The sequence below is a fragment of the Populus nigra genome, chromosome 18 (genome assembly GCF_951802175.1).
Source record: "Populus nigra chromosome 18, ddPopNigr1.1, whole genome shotgun sequence".
Taxonomy (NCBI): domain Eukaryota; kingdom Viridiplantae; phylum Streptophyta; class Magnoliopsida; order Malpighiales; family Salicaceae; genus Populus; species Populus nigra.
The window spans coordinates 9505766-9518834 of NC_084869.1; the positions used below are offsets into that span (position 1 = coordinate 9505766).

The window sequence follows — 13069 nt, forward strand, 5'->3', positions numbered from 1 at the left end:
ATGTATTTGTCTCTTTATTTAAATTTAAAATTGAGTTTATCCAATATGTAAACCATAATTTTGAAAACAGTAAAGGCAAAGTAAGAAAATAGTTAAATTTTAGAAGGTTCAAGATAATTTCACCATAATATAATATATTTTCTTTCTACTTCGCTTAAATCTACGATCACTAAATCTAGATTTTACTTCACAACAACATAAAATAATAATAGATATTGCTACATATATTTCTTTTTAAATATATATTGGCACACATATAATGGTAACAACATAGAAGTTACATTATTCAGTATATTATAATTTCTTTAAAATCACCTTAACATATGTAACCTAACAATATATCATTCCTCATAATAATTTGATTTATCAAATTCTTCAATCATAATTAAACAAGTATATTTAATTTTTTTTAACAAAAAAAATTGTATGTGAGTTTTGTCATAGTAAAAATTATTTAATAAATAAATATTATGAGGAATGTGTTATGCTCACAACTATATTAATAAATCTAACTTATCTATTTTTATGGATAGATGAAAATAACCTTCTTACATGACTTACATGAGAAATAAAATTGGATAAAACTATTCTACATAGTATAAAACAAACATCATTAGCTTATAAAACATCTTCTAATAATAAATATATAATCCAAAATTAATAAATCTTTATTTAATTCATTATATTGAATTATCAAGAGATTTCAAATTATAATATTTTTTTTACTAATCTTTGAAAAAAATATATAGAACAATAAATAATCTAATCATACATCATTTTTATATTAAAAAAAATTATATAATGACAATGATGTTCTATCAATTATTATATAAAACATAACAAGGTAGTCTACACACTATGTTGTCCTATCAAAACTCTTTTGCATGTAAAAAAGATTGACCAGGCCACGTGAAACCCTTTGAAATTGTCATTAAACTACATTTAGTTAGTCAAACCTAAAAACTCATAACACAACTCTTTGTTTAGCTCGGATTTTAAATTAAATAATTGTGGAAGTTACCCCAACGTGACCTAATAGACTTGTCGGGTCCAAAAACAATTCGAACGGCTATTTAAAACATGATTTAACTTTAATTTTTTTTTCAAAATAACATCTTTTTAAAAATATATTGAGACGTTAACATATTAAATCGATCTAGTCGTTGAAGCTTAATTCGCCAAATCCATGACTTGAGTCATGAACTCCACTAGGTTTAATAAATTTTTTAAAAAATTATATGATAAAAAATAAAAACTCGCAAAATTAAATACAAAACAAATATCACAATATTTATTTGAAACTGCTCCATAAAGACCAATTAAAAATCAAACAAATATTAACAAATGAAATAAAAAACAATAAAAAATCAATGAAAACACAAATTGATGAAGAAATTGAAAAAAACAATCAAGGACAAAAAAATAAACAGCATGAAAAAAATCATCCCAATGTGTTTGCTCCTTGTTTTTTTAAGGGATAACCGATATGTCATCCGCTCTTATTTTTTTGAAAGAAAATGATAGCATTTGACACGTCACCTCTTGTTGCATAGAGTAAATTTATGGGTGGGTTTATTGAATTGAAAATTCATTTTCAACCGAGCTTTACCTGAAATCTATTAATAAACACCATATAAACCACTTTAAACCAACTAACAATCTCAAAACACCCAAAATCACTTAAAAAAATAAATTGAATCAAGAAAACAAAACAGAACCCAATCTCTTTTTTTATAGACAAAATCAAAAAGCATCAAACTCCTCTCATAAATGGAACCCTTTGACATTAAGAACGACAAGTTTCATAGTTAAAAAAATGATAAAAGACCACTTACTCTTTTCTCACTCTCTAACTCATGGACTAATAAATGAAAAAAATAAACTTTTAGATCAAAATTAAAATTGTTATGAATGTGAAGTTAGCCATATATTTTCTCTATTTTTTACATTTTAGTCCTTTATATTTTAATTTTGTATTTTTACCGTAATTAATATTAGGTCTAATCTCATCTAATTAGGCTATAAAAGGATTTAAATCAAAGAAAAAAATTCCAAAATTTTGAGAGAAAAAATCAAGTACTTCATTATTCATATAAATAATAAAATACTAAGGGAAAAACTATAGATTTTTTAGTATATATGTTAATAATATATTAATAGTGATGCATTTAGGGAAAAACTCTAGATCTTTTAGTGTATATATTAAGGGGAAACAAATTTTAAAATGTGAGATAAATTATAACATACACTAAAAGAATAAGGAAAAATGTATATGAATGAACAATTCATTTTATATTTTTTTCTTCTTGATCTTTTTTTTTAATTGCACTCTTCTTTGTAAATTAGCTACTAATTTCTTATGATTTGTTATAGGAAAACACAATTAAAAGACATAAGACCAATTTGTAAAAGGTAGCAAAATGTGTTGGCTGGTCTATAAGCAGCACGATAAAGTTTTTCTTATTCTTATTTCTATTTTTCAACTACTTCATTCCCTTTGATTTTGAGAGTTTCATTTCGATCTCAAACTTTATTTTTCTCTTTGTCAATCCCTAGTATGAAAGAGAAGAGAGAAGTCACTAATTACAATCATAGTGAAAAAGTTATCAATTTTCCACAATACAATGACGAAAATAATTGATCTTGGTGCTAATTGGTCCCATTCACTAGCTAGGGACATGCAGGATTACACAAGGTCCCACTCCATAACGCATAGCTTGCCATGTTGTTGTATCCATAAAACACGAGAGAAGTTTGATGATTATAGTTTTTTCTTATAAACATGCCTGAAAATATTGAACAAACCTTTTTTTATTTCTTTTTTTTTATTAAAAAGAGCATTAGATTGACATCGCTTTAAAGTTTTTAAAGAAAAAAAACAAATCAGGTTTTGCCCTAGTTAGTTGAGCCACATCTTGACTCGAGTTTGCCTAGAACATCATTATCATGTTAATAATTTTTAAAAAAATTAAAACGGCGGCGTCTACAATTCTTTTTTGTCAAATCTAGTTTTGATCAGGTTAGTCGGGTTATGGTTGGACCCACTAATTCAACCAAATCACATTAGTTTAATTTCCACATGATTTGATATATTGAAGCCTTAGTGTCTATTTGACATTGCGATTCAACTATGTTTTTGAAAAATTTTGAACTGTTTTAGCTTTAAATTAAATATTTTGTATTTTAAAATCATTTCAACGTGCTAATATTAAAAATAATTTTTTTAATATATTTTCAAACAAAAACTACAAACAACATTTACTCCATTCCCAAACAATCACTTATAGTCATTTTATTAATTGCACACTTTAAATTTTAAAGTCACCATTAAAATTATTTTTGATGCTAAAGAATAATCACCTTGACAACGGTTACGTATTATTTTAGCATTAAAGAAAGTATTTGAATTTAAGGACTTGTTTGTTTGATGGAAAATGGTTTTCTGGAAATGACTTTCCAAACTTTTCTGTGTTTGTTTGTCATCAGGAAAGTTGGTCAACGAAAAACACTTTCCAGTCAAAGAAAAATTTGACTTGGTTTTCAAGAAAGTGTTTTCCTTTTATTTTAGGATAAAAACACTTTCCGGAAGTTGTGAAATATTTAAAAATATCATATTATTTGTTGATTATATCAAATTTGATCCTCAAACTTTTGATTGTTATATATATTTTGTTTTGAATATTGTTTTTCAATTTCATCCCTTCAAATTTGATTTTTATATTAACTTTGTTCTTTATTTTTATAATTGTTATTTGCTTTTTCCTTATCATTTTTTAATTTAAATTTTTTATCTATCAAAATTGGTCATTATTCTTTTGATTGTTATTTATTTTATTTGAAATAATTTATAAAATGGTAATTATTATTATTTTAATTTCTTCATCTTTCAAATTTTTTATTTGTTAGATTTGATCTTTATTATTTTGATTATTATTTATTTTATTTGATATAATTTATGATTTTTTTTTCAATTTCATTCTCTTTTAATTTTTTAATTTGTAAGATTTGTTCCTCATTATTTTAATAAACTTGAAAAAAATAAAATATTAATAAGTTATTTTCTAACTTATTTTTTAAAATATAACTAAATACTGAAAAGTTTTTTTTAATTTTTTTCATTACATTATCAAATATCAAGAAATTTACTTAAAAAAAAATATATTTTTCATTAAATAAACGGTCTAAAATTATTTGCTTTTATTGCACGAAAAACTAAAACGCTCCGTGGAAAGTGATTATTCTGTTGACGGAACTGCCACCTTGTCTGTGACTCTATTCTGCTGCATCCTCACAAGTTTGTGTCGAGAAATTAAGATGAGACCGCAGATTGTGTTATTTGGAGACTCAATAACAGAGCAATCTTTTAGATCTGGTGGTTGGGGTTCTTCACTTGCTAACACTTACTCTCGCAAGGTACAACGTTATTGGGGTTTTAAAGATGCCCTTTTACTTCAATTTGTTTTTTTGTATTGATTTATAATCCTGTAATCATGGTTGATTTTGTATTATAGGCTGATGTGTTAGTCCGTGGCTATGGTGGTTACAATACAAGATGGGCTTTGTTCTTGTTAACTCACATTTTCCCTCTTGTAAACAAAGATATCTTCTTCTTTTTTCTTTTTCTTTTTTCTTTTTTGTGTTGTGGGATTTATTTATTTATTTGATTTATTGGTGTTTGTATTGTCAGAATTCAACAAAGCCTCCAGCTGCTACTACAATATTCTTTGGAGCTAATGATGCAGCTCTTCTGGGGAGGAACAGTGAAAGGCAGCATGTTCCTGTTGAAGAATACAAGGAGAATCTCAAAAAAATGGTTCTGCATTTGAAGGTCTTCTTTCTATCTTACATTATTATTATTATTATTATTATTTTGGAATTCTTTTGTTGGTTTTATATATTGGTTGGCAATAATCAGTACTAAAATTTGTCTACCTTTTATTTTACTGTATTTGAAGTCATCTATTGTTGATTTTTTTTTAAAAAAAGTAAAAATTCTTACTGATTCAACTCTGACATTTGTATTGGGTCAATGCAAAATCAAAGATGCTCTTGAAAGTGATGAACCAGCAACGAGAATAAGTTGTAATAAGTATATACAATACAAGCAAATCCTATGTAACCAGCTGGGGATTTGGTGAGGATTATTTATAGCAACAGATTTTGTTAGTGTTTAGTGTTTACTGCTGAAAAATTATGTTGATTTCCTCATACTGAGGATTGCAGCATGGTAGCCTATTTTTTATCCCAACTGAAGATTATTGAGAACCTTTCAGAAAGACCACATCCAGATCTTGTAATTGAGAGTCTATCTTCATCTTCATTGACTCAAACAGCGTCAAGCATGAGCTCCACCCTATCTGTGAGCTCTAGAACTGCCATATCATCTTTGCCACTTCTGCCATTCTAGCAGAGCCACATAGGTATTTCTGCACTTTGTAAATACCATATTTGCAGTCTTGTACATATTCATCATTGTCTTAAACAAATCAAATGACATTGGATCTGCAAGAGGAGACCACCAACCCCCACTACTGCGTTCAACATTCCACCGAGTTCTTCTCATTCATGACCTCTTATTGGTCACTGTATTCACCCTCAACAACACTAATCCACTACCACCACCTCTCTTACTGCCATCCATCCCACCATGGCCCAACCCAATGCTCATCTAGCGCTGCTCTATTCAGCACCAAGTTCACATCATTCCCCTCCCTCTTACCATTGAATTTCCTCCATTACCCATATGTCAAATAATCTGCTGCTATAACATCACTAGCTCCCACTTTGTTGCTGTCTCCTGGATTGGAGCAGCTGCCAACTCCCGTTTCTCCACAGTTCTGGCTTCAGCACAATTGGAACTTCTGACAATTTCTCAGTTTGTAGTTTGTACAGTTCCCCATTCAAGTTTTGGCATGTTAAATTTTTCATTAAAAATGAAAAAGAAAAAAAAAACTGTACTAAAAACTGTCATAATAATTTCTTCAACTCTTCAATTTTGAATCCAAGGAGCAATCCCAGGTTTTAAACAAAGTACAGGATGGGTTTTAATCCAATATAGTAGAATTTAGAGCCCCAGTTGTAGTGTCACAATTTGCTTATTCAATTGCTTGAATGAAAGCTGTTGCTAAAAGTTTGTTAAATAATATCTAATACCGACTTGGTTTCGTATTGTTATTTTGTGATGTTTCAGTTACATCACAATTTATTGCCATAGTTATATTGGTGAATAACTGAATATACATAATCTTGTTGCTGCTGCTTAGCAGCTTTTTCCAGGTTCCCATGCCCCAGTTCATCTATAGTAAAAAGCTAAAGTACACATGAAGATGACTATTTTGTTCTATATCAGCGGGCATCAGACCTGTTTCTGATTATGTGAGTGGAATTTGTTTGCAGGAGTGCTCTCCCGCCATGCTAGTTGTGCTTATTACTCCACCACCAGTTGATGAGGAAGGGCGTAAAGAATATGCCAAGTATGATCCTTTCCTTTTCTGTTTTCTGACCTTGAGTTTTCACATGCACACACAGGCTGCATAGAGGTGCAGACGCATGCTATTGGGGATTTTTGTGAGATGTGTCATCTTCTAAATTAGCATTATGAAATATATTGGAAGTAAACCTACAAATGTGTTTGGGCAGTTCTTTATATGGTGAGAAGGCTATGCAATTTCCAGAAAGGACAAATGAAATGGCGGGAGTTTATGCAAGGCAATGTGTTGAGTTAGCCAAAGACCTAGGCATCCATGCCATTGATCTATGGTCCAAGATGCAGGGAACAGACGGTTGGCAGAAAAAATTCCTGAGGTTTGTAATATTTAAAGCTTTGATTACCTGAAATTTATGAATTTCTGAAAATGTGTTTCGTTTTTTGTATTCCTTCACACAAGCAGCTCCTCGCATATATTTTGTTTTCACTGCAATATCATTCCAACAAATTCATTTATGCTTTGATGTATATTTTTCTGGATTGAAAGGAGATTGATAAGGATGATGAGCAGAGGACAAAGAACTTTTAACGAAATAGATGTTATCTGGTTATGAAAAAATGGTTTAGTCATAAAGACTTGTAGGCTATTATTATCGTACTGTAATTTGTAGTTAAAATTAACCATGTAGCTGCCTGTAAGTACTAACAAGCATGCGAATTGCAGTGACGGTTTGCACCTAACCCCAGAAGGTAATGCAGTGGTCCATGAAGAAGTAGTAAGAGTGTTCAGTGAAGCATGGCTCTCTGCTGAAGATATGCCATATGATTTCCCTCACCACTCAGAAATTGATGGAAAGAACCCTGAGAAGGCTTTCCTACAGAAGTGCTTATAAAATTGCATGCTTCGTTCTTCTTTAGTTTTTTACTTCTTCCATTGGTGTTCAATATTTTCCCTGTTTATTGGAGTCTTACTCTTATGAATTTCTGTATCATTCATTCACCTAATAAAAGAGGTTTCATAGGTGATTTTGTCAACTAGACGAAAATTCGTAGCATTTGATTAATGTAGTCAAGGTTGTTAAAATCATGAGTTAACTTGTAAAATCGTAAGTCAATATGTATCTAACGTGCTAAATTGGACTAAAAACTCAAAACTAGTAAAGTAAAATCAGACTTAACCCATGTAAAATTGGTAAAGTCGGTCTGATTTTACGAGTTTACTAAATTTATGATATGAACCAAGTTAGATCCAAATTTAGCCTAAAATGTCTGTTGACTAGTTTTGCGAGATTGAACATATCTTTCAAACCGTATATTGGATAAAGCTGAAATTTTATAGGGAAATATTAGATATATAGAAATATATTGTGGTAAAGTTTCAGATTAAATGGAGTTAGGGAACATAATATTTTAGATGGTCAAATTTAATAAACTAATATTGTCAAATATGTCAAACAATATCTTCATGTATTATTTGGGACATATCTAGAGCTACTAGTGGAATTTTGTTTTGATTAAAGTTGGGATAGAAACTAAACATCTGAATCTTTCCAACTATATATCGTAGGCCCAATAATTCATTCAAATGAGAGAGAATGACATGTTTGAAATTAGAACTCAAATCTGTTAAAAATATATAAAAATTAAAAATTTAGGCTATAAGGAGGGATTTTAACATGAAGATTTTTTTATTATTATTCAATTTTGTTATAATTATTTTTAATTTGAATTTTTTCTAGCACATTAGACTTTGTTTAGGGGTTTATTTTATTATTAAATTTATGTTAGTTAATTACTAATTTAAACTCATTAGTAGTTGCAAAAGGGTCTATCAAGACTTATTGTGATGGGAACAATCAGGTTATCACTAGGTTTATATGTGCTTTCTACCTTTCAGTGATTCCCATGTATTGAGAAATTTTGTTTTGAGACTTTCTATTTTTCTATGTTATTAATTTATTAATTCATACTATCTATCTCTCTTATTTTATTTAGATCACTCATTGATTATAATATTGTTGATTTATTTTATTAGATTTTAATGTAATTTAATTTCTTGACTAGAATAATCAATATTTAATTAGTTAATAAAAATTTACTTATGATTTATGATCTGAGTTTACAATTCAAGTTTATATTGTATTTTTTATGTCGTGTTAAAAAAATATTTTTAACAATATTATGTACAGCAATTATATCCTTAATTTTTGACAAGGAAATTTGCTCAATATTCTGCAAATTGTAAATAACAAAGTATGCATGTACTGGTTCCTATGTTGAATCCGTTCCTTCGTGATGGCTACCATTTTTTTTTTCTGGGATAAATACTTCAACAGTGATCTCCTCTACACCCTTGTTTTTATTCCTGGAACTCCATGGAAATATCACATATTTGGTCCATTTATGGTGGCAGCTTCGCCTCTAATTTGAACTATTTTCTTTTTTTTCCCCTAAATTCGAAATAAGACAATCGTATTCATGACTAAGCAAGGATAATGAGACCTCTCTGAAACTCCAAAGAATATTGTGTTACTCTGTCAAGCAATTTTGTATGCATTGTTTAGACTTTTAGTTATTTTTTTAATTGATTCCATTTTATTGCACAGGAAAACATATTTCGGATTTGTGGTTTGTGGTTTGTGATTATGCATATGATAGTTAACTATAATTTTTAAACTTGGTACCTGTTGGTCGATGCTCCAAGTTGGGCTTAAAAACCATAAATAAAAAATTGATTTAATTTGACTCAAAACTTGATCTGATTTAAAAAAAAAATAATATCTATTTTACTTTATTATTATTTTAAAAACAAAATATCTTTATTTTAATCTATTTAAATTAATCTAGGTTAACTTGTTTAATTTATAACTCGAGTTTTGAACAGAGTCATTATATAATTGAGTTTAATAACTTGCTAAAATACAAGAAATATGAATCCAAAACAAATTTTATCAAAAAAAAAAAAAAAGAACAAGAAAAAGGAAGTCTAAGGAATTTGGAATAACTTTTGATCCCCGTTGCTTACCAAGAGTTTATGTTTGGTGTGTTTAGTATTATAATGTAAAATATTTTACCTTTCAAAATGTATTTAAATAATTTTTTTATAATTTTTATATTAACATATAAAAATTATTAAATAATACTAAAAAAAAAATTCAATTTAATATTTTTTAAAAGCATAAGCAACCTCACTTTTAAATATAACCTTGAAGAAAAAAAAAAATCAAATTGATAAGCAAGAGAGCGAGCGACAGCAAGCCAGATAGAGATCGATAGATGGAGAAGGAGAGAGAAATAATAACCTGACTTACTCACTTCCAAATTTCCTAACACACTATATTAAAAAAAAGTATATTTCTTTTCTTTAAATAATTAATGGGATATGATGTTCTCTTGATTTTATCAAAAAAATTTTATTTTTTTCCTTTAATCCCAGCTTGAATTACATTTTAATACCATAGATGACAAAAATCGAGAATACAAAGCCGATTTGTTAGTTTAGTCAATTTAAGATCATAAAACCAAAGTGGTCAATCTATGTTGGAAAAACCTATTATCTAAAAGTGTGATTGTGAGTATGGTAATGGTTATTTTTCATAATATTTTTTATTTCAAAACACATCAAAATAATATATTTTTTATTTTTTTAATATCAACACATCAAAATAATATGAAAATATCAAAAAATATTAATTTGAAACAAAAATAAATAAATAAATAAATAAATAAATATTTTAAAAAAAGCTTTCAAAACACAATGACAAATACACATAATCTATAATGTTAGGCCCAAGCTGCTGTATGTTGCCATGTTAGGTATTCAATATAATCTTCAATTTTCAATCCTAACCCTTAATAAATAGATCCTTCTAATTTCACAGGTCATAATGACAAAAAAAATAAAAATGACACAATACATGGATTAGTTTGATAGTTAGAAGTTCAAAAGGACAGTTTGGAAGAGTAATCGTGTATTTTTTTCTTTGACAAGTCATAATTTTTAATTCGAGCGTATGTTTGACATAAATCATAAAAAGAGAAGACCTATTTTTAGACTTTTTATGGAAAAAAGTTTAGTTTTTTTTTTATTATCCTTCTCTTTTATTTCAGTATTAATTTTGGATTCCATATTATTTTTATTTTATATTTAGCAAAAAACTATTTAGATTTTTATTTTAAGATTTAAAACTTTGCTATCACTTCATAATTATTTTCCAATATTTTATTATATGTATTTCTTTTTAAGAGTTTTGAGTATAAGAAACCTCGTTATATCATCATATATTATACCAAAATCATTAGAAAAAATTAGGCAGTCTCTAATACATAATATGAAAATGAAGGAACCGTTAAATTGATGATGTCCCAAAATATCTAATTAACTTAAGAACAAGACTTATATATTGGATAATCAGTTAATTTTTTAGTTCTAGCAATCTAATCCATTTTTTTTAATCAAGGTGACTGATAGCTGGTGCCTAGTAAGTCAAAGTGGCTAGTAACAGGTACCTGGTGCCTGGTAAATTGGAGTGGTTAAAAGTTGATACATGTAAAAGGTCCTCTTTAATAGATATAGGGACTCTCATATGCTTAACTAAGTATCATTGTAGAGAGAGAAAATGCAATGATATTTTAAAAAGATAGGCTCTGAAAATATGCATGCTAAAAATGTTGAGAATGAAGAGATTGTGAACCTTGAACTTGAAGGATTCATAAAGTATTTATAGCTCATGAATCTCCTTTTGTGGAGAAGAGGGGTTGGAATGTATTTTTTTTCTTATAATAGTAATGAAGGATAAATATCTCTTACACGTGCATTAATAAGGGATAAATATCTCTTCCACAAACATTAATAAGATGGAGAGGTGGTGGGCTATGAGAGATTTTTATACACCTAGAGATGTAGGGGGAGTAGGATTCAAAATGTATTGGTTTAGTAAAAAATATCTCAAGAGAGTATTGGACTCAGACAAGTTACCCAGGCTCGTTAAGGGTGAGAAATGGGACCATAAGCGCTGTATAGGCCCATAATCGTTGGGTTTAGTCACAGACCCCAATCCCAAGGTGTTAGATGTGTGCTCCTAGAGCCCTATAGGTGGGGTTGACACCCTGTGCCTGAGAAATTTAGGCCCAGGCAACTACCTAGGCACATTTCTTTTGGGTCAGGCAGTTGCGTGGACCCGTACCTAATGGATCTAGGTAGGCTACCTAGGCTTGAGTTTTTTTTGTACCATGACTTTTGGGTCTTTATGGGGTTTTGCGTCTTTTAAATTTGAGTTTATCAGTAGCCCTCCAAGTCTTTGTACGATGAGTTTGTTGAATTCTCTTCGTATGAGAAGAGGGGTGGAAACTTTAGAGTAATTTACCAGAGAGCCCGTGTGTAGAGGCATGCACCATGTTTGAATAAATTTCTAGGGAATCATAGAGGAACCCGTACTTTAAAAAAAAATAAGAGGCAAGGGAAATCTCATAAAGGAAGAGCATGCACTTAAATAAATTTTCTAAGTGGTCGAAAGAACCCAAGAACGGTGAGCCTATACTTAAATGATATTTTAGAAAGATAGGCTCTGAAAATATGCATGCTAAAAATGTTGAGAATGAAGAGATTGTGAGCCTTAAACTTGAAGGATTCATAAAGTATTTATAGCTCATGAATCTCCTTTTGTGGAGAAGAGGGGCTGAAATGTTTTTTTTTTCCTTATAATAGTAATGAAGGATAAATATCTCTTACACGTGCATTAATAAGGGATAAATATCTCTTCCATAAACATTAATAAGATGGAGAGGTGGTGGGCTATGAGAGATTTTTATACACCTAGAGATGTAGGGGGAGTAGGATTCAAAATGTATTGGTTTAGTAAAAAATATCTCAAGAGAGTATTGGACTTAGACAAGTTACCCAGGCTCGTTAAGGGTGAGAAATGGGTCCATAAGCGTTGTATAGGCCCATAATCGTTGGGTTTAGTCACAGACCCCAATCTCAAGGTGCTAGGTGTGTGCTCCTAGAGCTCTATAGGTGGGGTTGACACCCTATGCCTGAGGAATTTAGGCCTAGGCAACTACCTAGGCACATTTCTTTTGGGTCCAGGTAGTTGCGTGGACTCGTTCCTAATGGATCTAGGTAGGCTACCTAGGCCTGAGTTTTTTTTGTACCATGACTTTTGGGTCTTTATGGGGTTTTGCGTCTTTTAAATTTGAGTTTATCAGTAGCCCTCCAAGTCTTTGTACGATGAGTTTGTTGAATTCTCTTCGTATGAGAAGAGGGGTGGAAACTTTAGAGTAATTTACCAGAGAGCCCGTGTGTTGAGGCATGCACCATGTTTGAATAAATTTCTAGGGAATCATAGAGGAACCCATACTTTAAAAAAAAATAAGAGGCAAGGGAAATCTCATAAAGGAAGAGCATGCACTTAAAAAAAAATTATAAGTGGTCGAAAGAACCCAAGAACGGTGAGCCTATACTTAAAAAATATTCTAAGAGGTTAGGATAACCCATGAAGGGTAAACCTATACTTAAAAAAAATTCTAAATGGCTGGGGGAACCCAAGGAGGTCGAGCCCATACTTAGAGAATTTATAAAAGGCTAAGGGGAACCTATGGAGACGCCTATACTTAGAAAGATTTATAAGAGGCTGAGATAAC

The 13069-nt window shown here is 29.8% G+C and overlaps 1 protein-coding gene across 1 annotated transcript; it reads left to right on the plus strand.

The window, feature by feature from the left end:
- The first annotated feature begins 4205 nt into the window (after positions 1–4205).
- Positions 4206–7462, plus strand: LOC133678122 (GDSL esterase/lipase At5g62930). Its single transcript, XM_062100326.1, has 6 exons — positions 4206–4413; positions 4512–4589; positions 4688–4828; positions 6397–6473; positions 6640–6804; positions 7152–7462. Exons 1-6 carry the CDS (start codon positions 4315–4317, stop codon positions 7318–7320), a joined length of 729 nt encoding a protein of 242 aa, XP_061956310.1. The 5' UTR covers positions 4206–4314; the 3' UTR covers positions 7321–7462.
- Positions 7463–13069: the final 5607 nt, after the last annotated feature.